Source organism: Mustela lutreola, chromosome 16, assembly GCF_030435805.1.
Source record: "Mustela lutreola isolate mMusLut2 chromosome 16, mMusLut2.pri, whole genome shotgun sequence".
In the NCBI taxonomy this organism is placed as follows: domain Eukaryota; kingdom Metazoa; phylum Chordata; class Mammalia; order Carnivora; family Mustelidae; genus Mustela; species Mustela lutreola.
In genome coordinates this window covers 58,475,163-58,494,865 of record NC_081305.1, presented here as the reverse complement: position 1 = coordinate 58,494,865, position 19,703 = coordinate 58,475,163, and the positions used below count along the sequence as shown (strand labels likewise).

At 53.8% G+C, this 19,703-nt stretch overlaps 1 protein-coding gene across 2 annotated transcripts in view; it reads left to right on the top strand.

The window, feature by feature from the left end:
- Positions 1-18,755, top strand: part of MARK4 (microtubule affinity regulating kinase 4) — a 28,393-nt gene extending 9,638 nt beyond the window's left edge. The window contains exons 8-18 of one of the 2 annotated variants that reach the window (XM_059152226.1): positions 1,469-1,705; positions 4,517-4,636; positions 5,090-5,189; positions 6,494-6,603; positions 6,710-6,869; positions 10,052-10,269; positions 12,251-12,354; positions 14,650-14,928; positions 15,086-15,165; positions 16,057-16,101; positions 17,384-17,593. In XM_059152226.1, coding sequence (XP_059008209.1) covers positions 1,469-1,705; positions 4,517-4,636; positions 5,090-5,189; positions 6,494-6,603; positions 6,710-6,869; positions 10,052-10,269; positions 12,251-12,354; positions 14,650-14,928; positions 15,086-15,165; positions 16,057-16,101; positions 17,384-17,448 — 1,518 coding nt within the window. In that variant the 3' untranslated portion in view covers positions 17,449-17,593. Of the gene's footprint in view, positions 1-1,468; positions 1,706-4,516; positions 4,637-5,089; positions 5,190-6,493; positions 6,604-6,709; positions 6,870-10,051; positions 10,270-12,250; positions 12,355-14,649; positions 14,929-15,085; positions 15,166-16,056; positions 16,102-17,383 lie in introns of both variants that reach the window. The other variant, XM_059152225.1, reaches the window with a different exon arrangement.
- Positions 18,756-19,703: the final 948 nt, after the last annotated feature.

Here is a 19,703-nt window from a genome sequence, read left to right as displayed (position 1 = left end):
GGGGCTAGCTTGGGGCGCAGGGGGAGGGATTCAGCCTCCTGGAGGAGGGATTCAGCCCACCTGGACCCCCCCAGCACACACCTCCCACTCTGAGAGAACCACACGTCTCAGGGCTTCTTGACCCAGACAAGAAAGAGAAACATTTGTCCAGTTCAGCTGAGTTGCCTTGACTCCCCATTTCTGGAGCACCTCCTGCGTGCTGGGCTCTGTACCTTAAGGAAGGTCTCAAGGTATCTCTAGTGAAGGACCAGGTTTGTTTTACTATTTTCAATTCCCAGTCTGCTGTGAAAAATTCTTTTGGGAAGTACAATAAAAATTAAGTGGGGGTGGAAAAAAGTCCAAAATACAAAACCAATTTTTAAAATTATTACTACGCTTAAAAAAAAAAAAAAACCCACACAAATCCATTATCAGATCTTAGAAGTTTCTAGACACTTCCTCTGTCTGCCGCGACCCTCTGAGAAAGCCCCTCCAGGCTTGGGGGTTTGCCATCACCTGGAGGAGGCACGCCCCCTGGTGGACAGTTCTGGAAGTGGTTGAAAGGGACTTTCGGGGATCTGGTTAGTGTGCTGCAGTGGGGGGCCAGCCTGAGGGACCCACCCAGGCATGGGTTCGTGGCTGGGTGGCAGAGCCTCAAACAACAGGAAGATAAGTGTCAGCCCTGAGCAAGGGGTGGGAGGGGGAGGGGGGTGGGGGCTTCTCTGCCTCTGTTGGGTTAGAGGTGGGGACGGGAGGTAGGGAGACCTCATGAGGAAGCCGGAGGTGCTAGTGGCCTGGCTGCAGAAGGGCTGTGGCTGGGACTGGCCAGACGCGGGCGACACTTCGAAGAGCGGATATGTGTGTCCAGATCTGCAAAAGGCAGGCAGCTGGGGGCTCCTTCCGTGCTCCAGGCCATGGCGAGGCCAGGCCTCTTTTGGAGTCAAGCTCTGCCACTTTCTTGCTGCGGGCACAGGGTGGTCTCCCTAAGGCTCAGTTTCCTCGCTTGTAAAATGGTGTTTGTAAGAACACATGCTACCAAAAGTAGACAGAACTTTTTTTCTTTCCACTTTTATGACTCTTGAGCAGCCAATGCTCATGTTTCTTTCTTTCTTTTTTTTTTTTTCTTTTTTTTCGTGCTGGGTAAACTGGGGCTCAGTGGGTCAGTAAATTGCCTGAGGACCACCCCCCATCCCCAGCTCTGCAGACCCATGGTCTAATAATGGCTACTGTTATATAGTGCTTACGGGGTACAGAAGATTGTTCTAGACCTTTTAGGATTCGCTTAATCCTCAGACAGCCCTGTGAGGTAGAAGCTCTGATTACCTTCCTTCTTTGGATGACAAAACCTAGGCCCAGACAGATAAAGTTACTGCCCAAGGGAGTAGGGCCCTGGGCCAGTCAGTATGGGGTCGGGGTCGGGGGGCAGCAGGGCAGCTCCGGAGCCCAAGCTCCCATCTGCCACCCTTGTCCACCTTCTCATCCCTCTTAGGCTGAGAACCTCTTGCTGGATGCCGAGGCCAATATCAAGATCGCCGACTTTGGCTTCAGCAACGAGTTTACACTGGGCTCAAAGCTGGACACATTCTGTGGGAGCCCCCCGTACGCCGCCCCAGAGCTGTTCCAGGGCAAGAAGTACGATGGGCCGGAGGTGGACATCTGGAGCCTCGGCGTTATCTTGTACACCCTCGTCAGCGGCTCCCTGCCCTTCGATGGGCACAACCTCAAGGTGCTGTGCAGGGCCGTCATGGAATTCTTAATCTCCTGGGGGGGGGTCTGCCCAGGGACCCGCAGCACCTCCCCCGACATCTGCTCTGTACAAGGCCAGAGGGGCGAGGCTGGCCTGAGGTCACACAGCAGGACCCAGGTCCCCATGGTCAGTCGTGTGACCAACCCACATGGATCATCCTGTGTTAGGGTCCAGGGCCCAGGCTTCGCAGCCAGCAGGCTTGGGTTCAAATCCCAACTCCCCTGCTCATTCACTCAGGAGACATTTATTGCCTGCCATGGGGTCGGGGCAGGGGTCAGGTTCTGTTTCGGGCTTTACAGATACAGTGTGAGCCAAAGACACAACAGTCTCTGTTTCCAGCGTGCTGGCCCTCGAGAGCCCGCTGAGTGGGAAAAGCCCATCACAACAGCCACCTGTTATGTGATGCTGTTTCTGTGAAAAGTCTAGAACAGGCAAATCCAGAGGCAGGAAGCAGATGAGGTGGGAGTTGGAGGACAGGCTTTCTGTTGGGCGGGGGGATGAAAACGTTCTAGAACTGCCTGGTGACGCCTGCATAACTCAGTGAACAGACCGACAACCTTTGACTCGGGCTCTCTGAACGGAAGAATCCCTGCCCTCGCGGGAAGGGACAGAGCTGGGCCAGAAGCATGGCCGGTGCTCGTTGTGGGGAAGAAGCTGCCTCCGGGGAGACGGCCTGGCGGGCGTGAGGGCACACTGGCCCTGTTGGTCTTTCTGGGTGCGTTGTTACTGATGGAATGTTTGGGGCTTAGTCGCCACGTCCCTCTGTCCCTGAAGGGGACACACAGCAAGTCATCTCCCGAGACGGGGTTTCCTTTCTGTCCGCAGCCACGCTTGGGGCGAACTGTGGTGGTTCAGTCCTGGCTGCGCTCAGATGTCCCCAGCTGCCCGGAGAGTGTCCTTGTAGCTCTTTCTCTCCCGCGCCAGTGTCTTTGTTCAGGCTCCCGCGTTTTCCAAGGTTGACTGACATCTTAAAAGTCCCTTTTCATCTCGAGCACTTCCTCTGTCTTTCGTGGCCTGGCTTTGTGGAGCTTTGTGGCGCTCAGGCCACTTGTGCCACAGGATCCCCCCCTTGGTTTGGGGTGAGCGGTGTTTCCTCGCGATGGAGTTCCAGGGGTGCGAGCAGGAGCGCTCAGGAGGTCAAGAAAGTCGCTGCCGAGGACAGTCCACAAGAGCAGGGGGACCTGAGTGGTGAGGAGGAGGGAGCCCCTTCCCCACAAAGGCCTCAGCCGAGCTGCTGACCCCTCTGAGCCTCGGGCTCCCGCTCTGTTCTGCATTTTTAAGGAAACCGGCCCTAGAGCAGTGATTCAAGGGCTTGCTGAGGTCAGGTGTGCAAAGCACACACAAGTACAGGATAACAACCCCAAGCAGGAAGCCAAGAGACTGTTTCCGAAGGCTAGGCCAGCGTCTCAGCTGCCCTAGGCCCTTGTCACCTCCTGCTGTCCTGGTTTCCCCTGAAACCTTTCAGGGTGAAGGAGGCAGCTGGGGGCAGATCCCCACTCTGTCACTTCATTGTGAAGTGACCTGGGACATAGCCCCTTTTCTGAACCTGTTTCCCCTCTTTCCCCACCTGTAAGATGGGGATGTTAAGGGACTTAGGGCCCAACTGAGTGCCTGACGCCCGGCCCTGGGACCCGGCATCTGGCCCGTATGATAGACTTGGGAACCGCACCAGCGGTGGGTGGTGGTGTTGACAGCCCGGTGGCTGCTTCTTGCCAGCTTGTGAGGGGGGCGGTGTGGTGCCGAGTGGTGACGCGGCGCAGGCTCCGGAGCCGGACCGCCTTGCCGTGTTCTGGCCACACGCTCCTTGCGCAAGTGACTTACCTCTCTAGGCCTCAGTTTCCCTTGTCTGAAAAGGGGGCATCATAGCTCTGCTTCACGGCTTTGTTGTGAGCACAGAGGTACCTTGCAAAAAGCACTTAGAACACTGCCCCGCCCCCGGGGTAAGTGCTCTGCTCTGAAAGTGATAGTCATTATTATTAAATATTCACAACCCTTCGGGGTTGTGCTGATGTGCAGACCCAGGAGGCTCCCAGGCTCTGGCCTCTTCCAGCCCTTCAAGGAGAATCCCCGGGAAGGGAGCTCCCAGGCCACTCCCCAGGCCCCAGCACAGAGCTCCACTCAGAGACCCTCTCCCCCAGACCACCTGCCCACCTCCGTTTCCTGGGGATGGAGGGGCTCTCCCTGGTCTGTGATGGTGTGGGGCATGGAATTTATTTCCTGTCTTGGCAGGGCCCCTCCTAAAAGACCCTTTACCTAAAAAAGGTCTGCATGTAGATCAGTTCTCATTCTTTGAGACCGCCTGGGTCTCATAGTTCTTTGGAAAGACAGGAGTGCCTAGGAGAAGGGGGATCCGAGTGGGGGGAAGCTGGTAGGCAGGATTCCCCTCGCCCCCCGTCTTCCTCCTTCATAAACCTCATATTGAAGTAGCATTTACTCTGGGCCACACATACGCTGGGCATTTTACTTAAACTCACTCACACCCTGGCCTGCCAAGTGGGCGCTGGGAGCCCTGGGTCCAGAGAAGGAAACTGAACCCCCGGATGCTGACTGGTGTCGGTCCTCGCTTGTAGAATTCGCTCTCTCTGTGAGATTTCCTCGGAATCAAGTTGTATCCAGGGCTCCCATTCTACAGAAGGGGCAATTGCGGTCAGGAGAGAGGGGTGGGGTTTTGCTACCTGCTGCTTCGGTGAGGGATGGGGAGGAAGATGTGTGTGCCCGCGCGCATGCGTGTGGCGGCTGCGCAGGTGGGGTGGACCCCTCCCCCAGTAAACCCGGTCCTGCCCTCCCCAGGAGCTGCGAGAGCGAGTCCTCAGAGGGAAGTACCGGGTCCCTTTCTACATGTCAACAGACTGTGAGAGCATCCTGCGGAGATTTTTGGTGCTGAACCCAGCTAAACGCTGTACTCTTGAGGTAAGCCTCAGCTCCCCGCCCCTCCCATTTCAGCCTTCGTGCCCTCCCTTTCCCTCTCCTGTGTCTGGCGTCTTAAGACCACGGTTGGGAGGGGGAGGGGAGCCAGGCAGCCCAGGAAAAGGCTCTGGGGCCTGTCTCAATGCCACCCCCAAACAGCTTCGCCCACTCCCCGCCATGCCAGTAATTAGCTAATGAGCTCCTAGGCTGATTATAGGGTGCCGGGGACCCAGATGATGCGGAGGAGGGAGGTGACATCGGGAGGCTCCGGCAGGCGTGCTGGGGGTGCGGGTGAGGAGGCGCTAGTTGTCATCAAGCCGTTGATTCTGGGGCATTAGGTGTTGGAGGTGGGGGGCAAGGTACGTGGCCCTACGTGAAGGTGGGAAACTGTATTTTCCCCCAGTTTCTTCTGACATCTGTCTACCCCCCTTCCTGTCCTGCCCCCAATTCCTGCAGCAAATCATGAAAGACAAATGGATCAACATTGGCTATGAGGGTGAGGAGTTGAAGCCATACACGGAGCCCGAGGAGGACTTCGGGGACACCAAACGAATCGGTGAGGGTCAGGGAGAGCAGGTGCCCTAGCTCCTCCGAGCGATGGGCCCGGGAGCCAGGGGTCAGAGCTTCCTAGCTCCTGTCCCTCTGGTCCGCAGATGAGAGAAGTTTGCAAGGCGATTAGGGAGAGTGGAGAAGTCTAGGTTCCCCTCCCTGTGCTGCCACTGGGCAAGTGTCTTTTCCTCTCGGTACTTCTGTTTCCTCATCTGTAAAACAGGACGATCACAGAACCTATCATAGGGTTGTTGTGAATATATGAAATGAGTTACTTTATGTACAGTCCTTAGTTTTGACTGTTAAGACACAAAAAGAAATTACAGATCACATCTAGAAGTGTTTGGGCACAGATCAGCGTTAACCCGCATGTTTCCTGGGAAACCCCCCATGTGGGCATGTGCCTCCCCCACCAACCCTTTGGTCCCATACCCTCCATCCTGGAGCCCTTGAACTCTTGATCCCTAAGCATTAGCCCTGAAGGAGTCCCTTAGGAGTTATCCAGTAACCCTCAAGGCCACCATCAGACTTGGCTGCATTAATCAGTACTTTTGTGGTTGTACAAAGAGAAGACCCAGGCCCTTCTAGCTTAAGCCAATAAGAATAATAATAGGCTGAACCATTTGAAACTGCCATTTTTATAGGTCAAAAATTGTTAATGTCAGCAGTTTTATATGGTTATCACCTAATCGTCATAACTAAAAAGGCTAGGGTGTGTGGGCCTTCAGGCACGGCTGGATTCAGGTGCTCCGAGTTAGTTGTTGGGAATCTTAGTGGTGGCTTCTTTCCCAGGCAGCTCTGGCCATGGGAGCAAGCTGGCAACAGTATATAGTAGCGTCCTGGACACCCCATCAAGAAGAGGAGCCACTTTCCTAAATGTTCCAATAGAAGCTCTAGGCTGGAGCCCATTGGCTACCCCTGAGCCAATTAGTTTGGCCTTGGGGATAGAATGCTCTGATTGGCCAGAGCCCGGTCATATGCCCACCAATCAACGTGATTTTGGGTCTGGAGCGTTCTGAATGGCCAGACCTGGGTCATCTGCCTATCCTGAGCCAATCAGTGTGGCCTTGGGAATGGAAGACTCTGGTCAGACCTGGATTGTGTATCTGCCCTTGGGGCTTGGCGCAAGCAGGAGTCAGCCAGGTGATCTGAGCACGAAAGGAGTGTTCTTCCAAGGAAATGTTCTGCTGGTGGCAGAAAGGGGAACGGATACTGAACAGGCCAAAGAACCAGCGTTGCTGTGTGATACAGAAACGAGTGGAAGGGAAGGGTCTGGGGAGATTGAACCTCCTCTCCATCCCCCTCTCCCAGAGGTGATGGTGGGTATGGGATACACGCGGGAAGAAATCAAAGAGGCCTTGACCAGCCAGAAGTACAACGAAGTGACCGCCACCTACCTCCTGCTGGGCAGGAAGACTGAGGTCAGAAGGCGCCAGGGGCATTTGGGATGCGCGATGCCCGGGGTGGAGGGACTTCTGGGGCAGAGGGAACAGAGGCTGAGGCTCCTCATTTGTCATCCTCCTGCAGGAGGGTGGGGACCGGGGCACCCCGGGGCTGGCCCTGGCACGGGTGCGGGCGCCCAGCGACACCACCAATGGAACGAGCTCCAGCAAAGGCACCAGCCACAGCAAAGGACAACGGAGTGCCTCCTCCACCTACCACCGCCAGCGCAGGCATAGCGACTTCTGTGAGTGTGGTCCCGCACCCTTATGCGCCATCCCAGGTGCCAAGGCTTCTGAACTTCAGATCAGGGTTGTCTGGCCGACAGTCTACAAAAACCTTTGCTCAAGCCAACTGTAGAGAAGGGAGGACTTTTGTATAAAGATGCAGGGACTTTATAGGGAACTTGGAGGTGGGAACACACAGCCAGGATCAGAAAGGGATTAGAAACCGAAAAAGAATCCAGAGTAGATGCTCTCTGTTTCTCGCTTCCTCTCTGTTCCTCTGGCTTTTCCTTTCTCTCTTACGTATCTCACCTTCCCTTTTTCCCAATCTTTCCCCTTCTGTCTCCAATTTAGAGAGCAGCCCAATGATAGCTGGAATCCCTTTGGACACCTGTCAGGGATAGAGCTCTCATGTCAGGGTTCACTTGGCTTTAAGCCATCATTATCAGGACAGAGGAGGACACATTGCACAAAACAGCTGCTGAGAGCCTGCCCTCTGGCTCTCCTCTGTACTGAAAATTTGAAAGACCCTTCCTAGTGGAAAGGGGCTGGGCAGATACCTTCCTGAACCCCACATTCTGTAACTGAAAGATACCACCCACAAAAGATAGAGCTGACCGTCACCACCACAGATTAGGTGTAGAAACTTCCAAGAAGTCTCTTACCTACACGCTCCTCAAATACGAATCTTCCCAACTATTCCTTTTTTTTTTTTTTTAAGATTTTACTTATTTTTGTGAGCAAGAGTGTGTGCACACACTAGCAGGGGATAAGCATCAGGCAGAGGGAGAAGCAGGCTTCCCCCTGAGCAGGGAGCCCGATTCGGGACTTGATCCCAGAACCCTGGAATCAGGACCTGAACTGGAGGCAGATGCTTAGCAACTGAGCCACCCAGGCGACCCCTCCCAACTATTCTATAAGCAGCTCCATGGAGATATTATTCACATAGCATACAATTCACCTGTTCAAAGTGGATGATTCAGTGGTGTTGGTCTGGTCACAAGTGTCACCATCACCACAGTCCACTCTAGCACATTTTCATCACCCCAGGAAGAAACTCCATAAGCCCCAACTTGCCATTGACCTCCGGACCCCCATCCACCATCCCCAGCACCTGGGCAACCACCAGTCCATTCTCTGTCTCTACAGATGCCCCTATCCTGGACATTTTGTGCAAGAGGAATTAGGCAATATGTGGCCTTTTGTGTCCAGATTTTTTCACTTGGGATAACGTTTTCAGTTACATTTTAGCGCAGACAAGCACCTCCTCTCTTTCAATGGCCTGGTCATATTCGTGGATCTACCACACTCTGTTTTTCCATTCGTCAGCTGATGACCATTGCACTGTTTTCGCTGTTCGGTGCTTGTGAATAACACTGCTGTGAACGTTTGCGTACCGAGCTCCGCGTGGATCACCCGTGTCCAGTCCCCAGCTGTCCTCGGAGGTGGCCACTGAGACCAGTTTGGGAGAAATTTTGTTCATATATAGAGTTAATCCCTGAACAAGGCAGAGGTTAGGGCACCAACCCCCTGTGCAGTCAAAAATGCACATGTAACTTCCGACTCCCCCCAAATGTAACTCTAAGCTTGCTGCTGACTGAGAGCCTCTCTGATAATGTAGTCCATCAACACACACTGTGTCGATGTGTTATATGCTGTATTCTTACCATAAAGCAAGCCACAAAACAGAAAATGTCCTTCAGAGAATCGGAGGGAAGTGACCTCTGCAGTCCTGTACAGTATTTATCAAAACACATCCACATAGAAGTGACCCCATGGAGTTCAAAGCCATGTTTTCAAGGGTGGGGTGTATTTAATGATAGATACAAAAAAGAGATAAGAAGAAAAGAAACAGGGGTGCTTGCGTGGCTCAGTTGCTTGAGCGTCAGATCCTTGATTTCTGTTCCGGTCAGCTCAGATCATCAGATCGAGCCTTGCTTCGGACTCCATGCCCAGCGGGGAGTCTGCTTGAAGAGTCTGTCTCCCTCTGCCCCTCTCCTCCCTAAAAAGAGTTTAAAAAAAGAGAGAGAAAGAGAGACATAAACATATATAAATGCAATACTAACATAATCACATACCATAAAGGTAACATTCTCTTTTAAGAAATTTAAGGGGAAAGGGGCGCCTGGGTGGCTCAGTGGGTTAAGCCGCTGCCTTCGGCTCAGGTCACGATCCCAGGGTCCTGGGATCGAGCCCCGCATCAGGCTCTCTGCTCAGCAGGGAGCCTGCTTCCTCCTCTCTCTCTGCCTGCCTCTCTGCCTGTCATCTCTCTCTGTCAAATAAATAAATAAAATCTTAAAAAAAAAAAAAAAGAAAGAAATTTAAGGGGAAAAATGATAGCCTTTAAGTTGTTCATATATAAGCAAGTAAATAGAGATAAATAAAATCTACATTTCCTCTTATACAAAGGACAGCTCACCTTAGACCTCAGGCCCTACCTTTTCTGCTCTGTAGTTCATCTTGAAGATCTCTGTGTCTTAATACATAAAAAGTTTCCTCCTTGTAGCTGCAGATGATTCCATTGTACAGAAATAGCTTGACTTCATCTGGCCATTCCCTTTTAAGGGGCACTTAGGCTGCTCCCGGTCTTTTGTACTTAAAAAACCAAAAATTTTGATGTGGGGCACCTGCCTGGCTTAGACGGTTAAGTGTCTGACTTTGGCTCAGGTTACAATTGTGGGGTCCTGGGATCAAGCCCCGTGTTGGGCTCCATGCTCAGTGTGAAGTCTGTTTGTCCCTCTCACTCTGTCCCTCCCCCTGCTCGTTTTCTCTTTCAAGTAAATAAAATTTTTTAAAATAATAGTGACGCAGGGCGCCTGGGTGGCTCAGTCAATTAAGTGTCTGCCTTTGGCTCGGGTCATGGTCTCAGGGTCCTGGGATCAAGCCCCATGTTGGGCTCCCTGCTCAGCGGGCAGTCTGCTTCTCCCTCTCTCTGACCCTCCCCGCCAACACATGCTTTCTCTCTCTCTCATAAATCAAATCTTAGGGAAAAAATAGCGCTGCAGTGAATAACCTACAGGGGCATCAGGTCATTTCCATGGGGCTGGGGGTCAGATGTGCATCTATCATTGGGACAGATGGAGTCAGCATGGCCCACGCAGAGCTTGTAACCTGTGTGAGGAATTCTGAGGTTCCAAGGATCTCCCAGAGTGCTTTCTGGCCTTTCGAGGTGAAGCAAGCTCTAACTGTCCCCTCCCTCCACCAGGTGGCCCATCCCCCGCACCCCTGCACCCCAAACGCAGCCCAACCAGCACCGGGGAGACGGAGCTGAAGGAGGAGCGCCTGCCAGGCCGGAAGGCGAGCTGCAGTGCTGCTGGAAGCGGGAGCCGGGGGCTGCCTCCCTCCAGCCCCATGGTCAGCAGCGCCCACAACCCCAACAAGGCAGAGATCCCAGAGCGGCGGAAGGACAGCACGAGCACCCCTGTGAGTGGCCAGGGCTCGGGGTGTGACTGCCGGGTTCACACTTTTTGGACCCTGCTGTTCCCCAGACCACCACACAGGACTCCTTGTTCTGTCTGTTCGTTCCTTCATCCCATAGACCTTTGAGTGCTCTCTCTCTCTGCTCGAGCTTATGCTGGATGCTAGCATATAAATTAGCCTTCGGCATCAGAAAGAAGCACTTCAGGTAGGCAGGATTTTGTACAGGGAAGGAGGGTCTTACAAAGTTGTAGGAAGGGCTGGAGGGGCAGGCAGGGGATTAGACCCACTGGAAAGACACATCACACTGCAGAACTGACCCACTGAGGAGGCTGCCACTGCTGGGGCACGGTTGAATTCCAGAACACATGGTCATGACCTTAATTCAGGACTCAGAAACTTTGTTCTCTACCAGAAGGGCCCCTCGATGCCAGGAATTCTAAAAACAGGCACTGGGGCTCTGCTGAGGCAATGACCCTCATCTCATGACCTTGCCCATGTAAGCAGAAGTCACAGGGGACAGGAAAGCCACTGCTGCCCCATTGCCACCTTCCAGATGCAAAGATAGGTAGAACCCATTCGACCGCAGATCCTGAGCTGCAGAGGATTTGGGGGAATGTAGTACTTGGCTCTCCTCCCATAGCTCCTTAAGAGGAGGTTTTAAGACCAGAACTTTCAATTGCATTGGTGAGCTGTGTGGCCTTGAGCAAGCAACTTCACCTCTCTGAGCCTCAGTATTCCATCCCATGAAATGAGCTCATCGGAGGTCTTGGATTGTTGTGAGGCTCTTGTAATATCTTGGACGTATACTAACCTCCCACAGCGTCCAGCTCAGTTAACAGTCAATATATAAAGGCTGTGGTGGTTGTTAGGCAAAAACACACCTGAAAAGATAGAAAAAGAACAGCAAATTAGCGCCCCCCCCAACAAAGTAGAAGGAAGGAAATAATAGAAGTCGAGAAAGGAACAAGCAGAAGTACACTAGAGAAAACCAACAAAGCTACAGTCCAGTTCTTGAAAAGATTAATACAGTCATTGAACCCCAGGAATTACTAGTAATCAGAGATGAAAAGGAATACTCTGTCCAAACATAAAAAGACAGTAAGAAGGCATTAGGAGCCAAAGTTACTTTGGCCCAAATTAGGAGATAAAGGTGACATCTTAGATGAAATGGACAGTTGTCTTTCAAAACACAAATAACCAACCTTGCTGGAGAAGAAACAGAAAATCTGAACAGTCTTAGGTTCTTGTCCAAGACCTGGAATCCATAACTGAAAACTTTCGCAGAAAGAAAATTCTAGGCTCCAAGGGGTGAAATTCTGCCAGACACTGAAAGGAGAAATAACATCAACCTTACAGAAACTTCCAGAGAATAGAAAACGAGGGTTCACTTCCCAGCACATTTGGAGAGGCGGCACAGTCCCGACGGGCACTCCCTGACCCTAGGGGGGGTTGCAGTCCAGGGCAGGGTGGGGATGGGTTAAGGGGACAGATATTGACGATACAAAGTGATTGAGGCAGCACTAGGGGCCCCAAGGAGGCACCTGACGCTGGCAGCTGTATTAGGAGCCGACAGCTGAAAGATACGTAGGTGTGAGTCGAGGGGAAAGGTGGGAGGACTATCCAAGCAGGTGGGGCAGCCGTGCAAAGGCCGGGAGGAGACACCAAGTGTGCCATGAGTAAATACGCTACGGAAAGCCTCACATAGCTGACTTGTACCCAGAGAGGGCAGAGCTAGGAGAGGAGTGGGCAAGGCTGCCCCCTGGGCTCCACCCTGACCCTCTCGCCCTCAGCGCCCCATCTCAGCTCCGTGACCCTTAGCCTGAGTTGCCAGGATGGCTTGGTAACGTTTCCTTTCTCCCAGAGTAAACCATCGCTTGCTCAGTCTTGGCCTCTCGATTGTAATGAGGGAGACCAGAGAGGATAAGTGGGGGGTTAAGGGGTGTCCCTCCGCCTCCTCACTCCCTCCTGGCCATGTCTCCCACAGAACAACCTCCCTCCCAGCATGATGACCCGCAGAAACACCTACGTTTGCACAGAACGCCCTGGGGCTGAGCGCCCATCCCTGTTGCCAAATGGCAAAGAGAACAGGTATGGTGAGGGGCCAGGAGCGGGGGGCGGGGGGTGGCGGGGCTAACCATTGTGGGAAACGGGTGCCGTGGGGACTGGGGAGTGTGTGTGCCCTTCCCTTGTCAGAATCTACCCATGTCCTCTCCCCTACCCCGCCCGACCCCCCTGAAAATCTTCCCCTCTTAATTAATTAGTCATCAGTCCCAGGAAAGCAGTCTGCCCTGTTCTCCGCCTACGAGACTTGGGAAACTGAGTTGATTTTTTTTTTTTTTGAATGATCAATTTTTAGAACTTGAGAGAAACCCCAGAATGTCACAGCTTCAACATCCTCTTGTTGGCTGGTTTTCAAACTAGTTTTCCTGAGTCTGCTCGGTCTCTCTCAGCTGGCATGTGAGGGAAACCAGTGCAGACTGGCTGGAGCATAAAAAGGGAATGAATTAGGGGCGCCTGGCTGGTTCAGGGGGTAGAGCATGTGGCTCTTGGTCTCAGGGTCGTGAGTTCAAGCCCCATGTTGGGCGTGGAGCCTACTTAAAAAAACAGGGTGGGGGGTGGGAATTAGTTCACATCACCGTTCAAGTCCAGGAGTGAGGAGTGGGGCCAGCTTCAGGATAATGACATTCCTTCCCACTAGGACTCCAGGGCCCGACATCAAGGTGCCCTCTGGGGAACACCCAACAAACGCGTGTTCCTGTTTGGTCGGGACAGGGTATGGAGTGGTTGAGAGCAGTGATTCTGTGGCTCCTGAGTTCTAAGTGTAAACCTTGCCTTTGCACTCTGCTAGCAGGATGACCTTGAGTGAGTCTTGGAGCCTCTGTTTCCTCCTCTGTAAGATGGGGCTGATGTTCTCTGCCTCTAGGATCCGTTAGAGGGATCCGGTGGAGATCAAGTGCGTCCTGTGCCTGGCACAGGGTCTGTGACATCGAAGTCAATTGATAAGTGAGCACTTATCTTGTGGTCATTAAATAAAAAGAATAGTGAATATTCATCCAGCAGGAACTGTGTGCCAGGCCTTGGTGTGTATTTGCTGGTTGAATGCCCCTAACGACTCTCTGAGGTAGAGCCCAGTATCTCCATTTACAGCTGAGGAAATGAGGTTCAGAGATGTTAAGTAACTCGCCCAAGGCCACACAGCTGGTAAGTCAAAGAGCAAAGATTCCTGACTGACTCCAGTTTGTGTATTTGTAAACACTATAGTGCATAGCCTTCCAGCTTTGGTCGAGAGATGGGGCAGCAGTTAGATTGTAGACTCAACTGGTGTAATGAGGAGACCTCAAAGGATGGTGGCTTAAATGAGAAGGAGGTTTAGTCCTCTCTGATAGAGCCATCCAGAGGTAGGCAGGCAGGGTCCTCCAAAGACCCAGATTGTTCCTGCCAAACTCAGCCCGAAGCTCCAGCTCTGGGACTGAGGCCCCTGCACCAGCTGCTACCGTTTCTAACCAGCAAGAAGGATGGAAAGAGTGGAGCGCAAGCTGCATGCTTTTTAGAGCCCTGACCCAGAAATGGGACAAAGTACTTCTGTTTGTATCCCATTGGCTGGAGAGTAGTCACATGACCATCCCTAACTGCAAGGGAGCTGGGAAATGTAGTCTCTGGCTGGGTGGCCATATGCAAGGCTCATATTCTTAGGAAGTTTGGTTACTGAAAGTAAAACAAGGAGGACGGATTCCAAGGGAGAGGTAGTGGCATCTGCCACAGTCAGGGTTCTCTCTTTGAGATCCAGGCTGGTCCTGGGGTCCTTGGAAGGATAGAAAGTGTAGGTCTGGCCCCTCCTATCAGGACTGGAAGGGCCTAGAGGAGGGTCCTGGGATGCTGAAACCACCACAGTCAACACAACATCTTGAGACAATTAGGAAGAGTATCCTTTCTCACCTGTCAAAAAATTATCATAGTGAGTTTAAGTGCCTTTGATGTTCACACCTATTCCTATCCCGAGTTCGAGTAATGAAAGTTCAGATAGAGCATTTGCAAAGTTGATTTGGTTCGTGAGGTTTGGATGCCAAATGGCAAGCGATTCATCAAAAAATGTATCTGAACCTATTCAACTGCTGAGTTTGGAGAGGAGAGGATTCATTTAGAGTGGGTAAAGTTTAAAGAAAGGACAGTTTGAAGGAGGGATGACTTAGGAAGAAAGAAGAGTCAGTAAAATAGCTAGGGTTGTATAGTACACAGCCTGCCCAACTGTGCATGGCAGCCCTGTCTCTGAGCTCTAAGTTTTTTAATGTTTCTCATCTCAGGACAGGTTAGTGAAGAATCAGAAAGACTGGGGCCTTGACCTGCCTTGAGGCCCCGCTCTGACTTATCCCTTTCTGCCCACAGCTCGGGTACCCCACGGGTGCCCCCCGCCTCTCCCTCTAGTCACAGCCTGGCTCCCCCATCAGGGGAGCGGAGCCGCCTGGCACGTGGTTCCACCATCCGTAGCACCTTCCACGGTGGTCAGGTCCGGGACCGGAGGGCAGGGGGAGGGGGAGGCGGGGGTGTGCAGAACGGACCCCCTGCCTCTCCTACCCTGGCCCACGAGGCCACACCCCTGCCTACTGGGCGGCCCCGCCCTACCACCAACCTCTTCACCAAGCTGACCTCCAAACTGACCCGAAGGTGAGCCCTATGGGACCTGGGGGTGGGGGGGTGCGGTGGGGGGCAATGGGGCCTAACCTGTCTTCTACTCTGCTCCGCCTCCTGTACCCCTACTCCTCCTCCTCTTCTTTCTCCTCCTCCTCCTCCGTCACCCTTCACCTCCCTCCTCACACTACAGGGTTACCCTCGATCCCTCTAAACGGCAGAACTCTAACCGCTGCGTTTCGGGCGCCTCTCTGCCCCAGGGATCCAAGATCAGTAAGTCCCGTCCATCCTCCGCTGTCCCTGCCTCTGCCTCCCTGTCTGCATGTCTGACCTGTGCGTACAGGGGTGGGGGAGGGGGACTGTGTGTGTGCGGGAGGAGGACTGGTTGTGGGGTCTGGCTGTTCATTTTACTCATTTAATGAACATGGCCTCTGGAGCCAGACTCTTAAGGTTCAGACCCCAGCTCTGCTGAGTGACCTTGAGCAAGTCACTCAACCTTGCTTTCCTCTCCTGTAAGGTGGGGTTAGACATAACAGTGCCTTCCTCCTAGGGTTGTCGTGTGGACTGAACAAGGTGATATATGGACTGAGCATAGAATGCCTGGAAATCCTTGGAAAATGATTTATGTTTATTCACTGAGCGCCTGTTGTGTGCCTGGCCCTATCTTAGACCCTGGAGTAGAGTGAACAGAATGTCTAAAATCCCAGCCCAGGCAGAGTCGACATTCTCCTCGGAGATCCAGACAGTAAATGAGTACTGAGAAGAAAACTAGAGCAGGGAAGAGAAGTGCAGTTTTAAATGGAGCAGGCCTCACTAAGGAGGTGCCGTTTGAGCAAAGGCTGAAGGAGGGGTGCGTGTGTGTGTGTCCATGTCCTTCTCTCTGTAGGTGTGTGTCTCTGCCCAACCCCTTTCTCTTCCGACTTCCAAATTCTTCAGTATCTTTCCTCCGACCTGCACTAACCATTTCGAAAGGGACGCCCCTTCTGGGCATGGAGAGGGAGTTCAGATTCTGACTCCCAGCCCTCCCCAGCTCAGCTCCAGCCAGCAGGGAGGGACCGGGACCTGGGCTGGGGCAGGGGCTGCCCAGAGTCCTGGAAGCGGTGGGTTGGGGGAGGGGGCACCCTATGTGCAGATTAGACACTCTGCCCCCCTCTCCCCTTTTAGGGTCACAGACGAACCTGAGAGAATCGGGGGACCTGAGGTCACAAGGTGAGTGCCTGTGCCTACGTCCTGGGCCGCTACATTGGCCCCCTCCCTTCTGAGCCTCAGACCCTACTTGTGTCCGCACCTCCCCTATCCACCACTCCCATACCTTTAGATGGGACCTCAGCCTTGTCCTCCAGGCCAGCTTCCTGAACTCTCCCTCGGACCCTCTTTTCCCTGTCCGTGCCTTTTATGCCCCGACTCTGGACAGCTTCCTCTCATTTCCATCCCCACCCATGCACACTGTCCCTTGACCATCCTTACGTCCAGCCGCTTCCATGTATGACCAGCTCCTGCTGTCATACCTCCTTCCCCCCTCATCCAACGAGGCACAACGGCTGCAGCAGCTTGGGCATTACCTGTACAGCCCCACATGGTAAATAGTTTAGGCTTTGAGGGCCAGGTAATCTTTGTCATGCCTGTTCGGCTCTGCCCTTGTTGCACAAAACAGCCACAGTCAATACAAAAACTAATGGGCATGGCGGGGTTCCAGTAACACTTATTGACAAAAGCATGCAGCCCTGTACCTTGCCTGCCCTGCTTCAGTTTGATACAATCCATGTGTAAAGACCCCCCATGCAAATAAAGGACCTCCCCACCAGTCCCAAAGGTCCCAGGACTGACTCTCATTGGCTGGAACTGAGTCATTTGGCTATCCCTGAACCAATGCCTGTGGCCAGATGGGTGGAGTACTCTGATTGGTGGGACCTGGTCATATGCTCCTCTTGAACCAATCACAGGAGGCAGGGGGGTGGAACGCTCTCATTGGCCAGAACTGAGCCACGTGCCCAGCTTGGCGGTGAGAGGCCCGGGTGCCCGCGGGTAAACCAGGAAGACTATGTGTGCGATGGTTCTCAAGAGGCCTGCCCTTGGTGCTTTAGGCAGGACGTTTCTTTGTTGTATGGGGCCTTTTACACGTGGCAGAACATGTATCCTCCCTGAACCTAATAAATGTCAGCGGCGCCCCATCCCAAGACATTGAGATACTCAAAGAGCACCCAGCAATGTCCAGATAGCCTTTGGGAGGAGGTGATGGACGGAGGTTGCCCGCATCGCTTCCACTCGCATCCCGGAATTTAGAGACAAGGCGGCGCCTGGCTGCGGCGGAGGCTGGGTAGTATAGTCTCCAGCTGGGCAGCCACCCACACAGCCGAACCTCTGTCACCGTCCCTGGGCTGAGAGAGGGTGGCGGGCTGTGAGGGACGGCCAGGAGTCTGTCCCCAGTGGGAACAGTGGGTGGCCTCCCGCTCCTGTGCCGTGTCTGACCGCTGATGTCTTCCCGCCCCAGTTGCCATCTACCTTGGGATCAAACGGAAACCGCCCCCCGGCTACTCCGATTCCCCTGGAGTGTGAAGCTGACCAGCTCACGCCCGCCTGAGGCCCTGATGGCAGCTCTGCGCCAGGCCACCGCGGCCGCCCGCTGCCGCTGCCGCCAGCCACAGCCGTTCCTGCTGGCCTGCCTGCACGGGGGTGCGGGCGGGCCCGAGCCCCTGTCCCACTTCGAAGTGGAGGTCTGCCAGCTGCCCCGGCCCGGCCTGCGGGGAGTTCTCTTCCGCCGCGTGGCGGGCACCGCCCTGGCCTTCCGCACCCTCGTCACCCGCATCTCCAACGACCTCGAGCTCTGAGCCGCCACGGCCCGGGTCCCCTCCTCATCTTCTCCCTCGTCCCCTTCACCTCCACAGCACGGAGAGGGGTCAGGGAGGGGCATCTCCCTCTGTCATCACCTTGTTCCCGCGAATTCGACGTGGGGACAGAGACTGTCCCTCATGCTGTTCTCCCGGGGCCACTGGGCATGAGAGAAGAGTGAGGGGGCTGAGTGAGGGTAGCTGGCCCCTTCCTGGAGCCTCCAGCCGGCCCTGTCCGCCCTCACCGTGCCAGGGGGGCACCCCAGGAGACTTTGGGAGCAGGGCAGGGGGAGAAAGGGAAACTGAGGAAACTCTTCCATCCCTGCCCCACCCCCACCCCAGAGCTCAAGAATTAGGCCTTGGGCGAGGGCAGGAAGAGTTGCTGAGCCTAAAGACTGGAGAATGGGGGCTGGGAGTGGGAGTCAGAGAGGCAGATCCCTTCCCCTCCCCTCCCCTCATGCTCCAACCCCACCCCCTCCTTCCCGCCCCAGGCTGGCGCGGGGCACTTTGTACAAATCCTTGTAAATACCCCCACACCCTCCCCTCTGCAGAGATCTCTCGAGGAGCTGCCGCTGTCACCTCCGGTTTTTAAGTTATTACACCCCCCCTCCTCTTGTCAGCCCCCTCACCTGCAGCCTGTCGCCCAATAAATTTAGGAGAGTCCCCCTCCCCCACGCTGACCCCGGGCTTTTCCTTCCCTGCCCTCACCTGCGAGTCAGAGGAGGAGGAGATGGTGTGTGACTTTTGGGCCAGTGGTTCCTCCTTTCTGAGCCTCGGTTTTCTCAGCTGCAGAATGGGTGTAGTGGGGGTGTGAGGGTCAAGGATGACGGCGGCGGAGGGCAGGACAGAACTCGGCCTCATCCAGGAGGCCCCAGTTCCTATATCGGTGCCCCATTCATCCACTCACGTGCCCACCCACATGTTATACCAGACTCTAAGCCACTTCTTACTCCAGTAGTACATTTATTCAATAAACAGTCATTGACCTGTGCCTACTCTGTGCCAGGCCCAGTGCTGGACACGGAGACACATGGAGCCCCTGTCTGTGGCGGGTACGGGTTCGGACGCAAAACACGAGAGAAACCGTTGCTTTGCGGAGCCCAGAAGATAGTGGGAGGGGAGCCAGAAAAATGATGCTGGAGTTGGGCTTTGAAAGATGAGTAGGAGTTGACCGGGTTTGGGGTATGTCTGGGCAAAAGTCTGGGGATAGGAGTGCATGACGGACCTTCAGAGAACCGTGGGTAATTTCCATGTGGCTGCTATCTTGGGGGTGGTGGAGAATTAGCAAGAGAAATGCTGTATTAGGACTCATAATCCTACACTGGAGAGAAAACATTCATTTATGTTCCTTAATAGTATGGGGTGCCTGACTTCAGGTATGGCTGAATCCGGGCAGCCAGCCATCTCCTCTTGGCTTTTTTCCGTGTGATTTGAATAGTTTCAGCCAGTAGTTTTCATCAGACACTCCCTGATGGCAGTGATGACCCCAGCAGTTCCAACTGCTCCTCCCTTTGCCTAGTTTCTGCACCAGAAAGTTCCTCATTGCCAACTTTTGGCAAAAGTCCCAAGACAGACCCTTATTGGCACAGAGAAGTCATGTGACCATCCCTGACCCAGTCACTGGTGCTCAGAAGCAGCCAGACCCCTGCCTAGAGCTGGTAGTAGAGGGGCTCCTCAGAGGAAAGTCAAGGTGTCTTTAGCCAGAGGAAGGAAAAGGAAGTTCAACAGAGCAAAGCAGTAGAGGGTGGGGGTTGCTCACACAGGGCCTCGTAGGCCAAAGGGCCAAAGTGAGTGAACTGGGCTTTCATCCAAGGGCACTAGGGAGCCATGGAGGGTTGTATGCAGAGAAGAGGCTTAGCATGCTGTGTTTCAAGTGCCCACTTGGGACATGGTACAGTCAACCCGTGTCTTGTGTTCTTCCTGGGGCTGATAGCAAAGTCAAATGAGAAATGACGAGTGGTAGAAACTGAGTGGTCAGTGTTG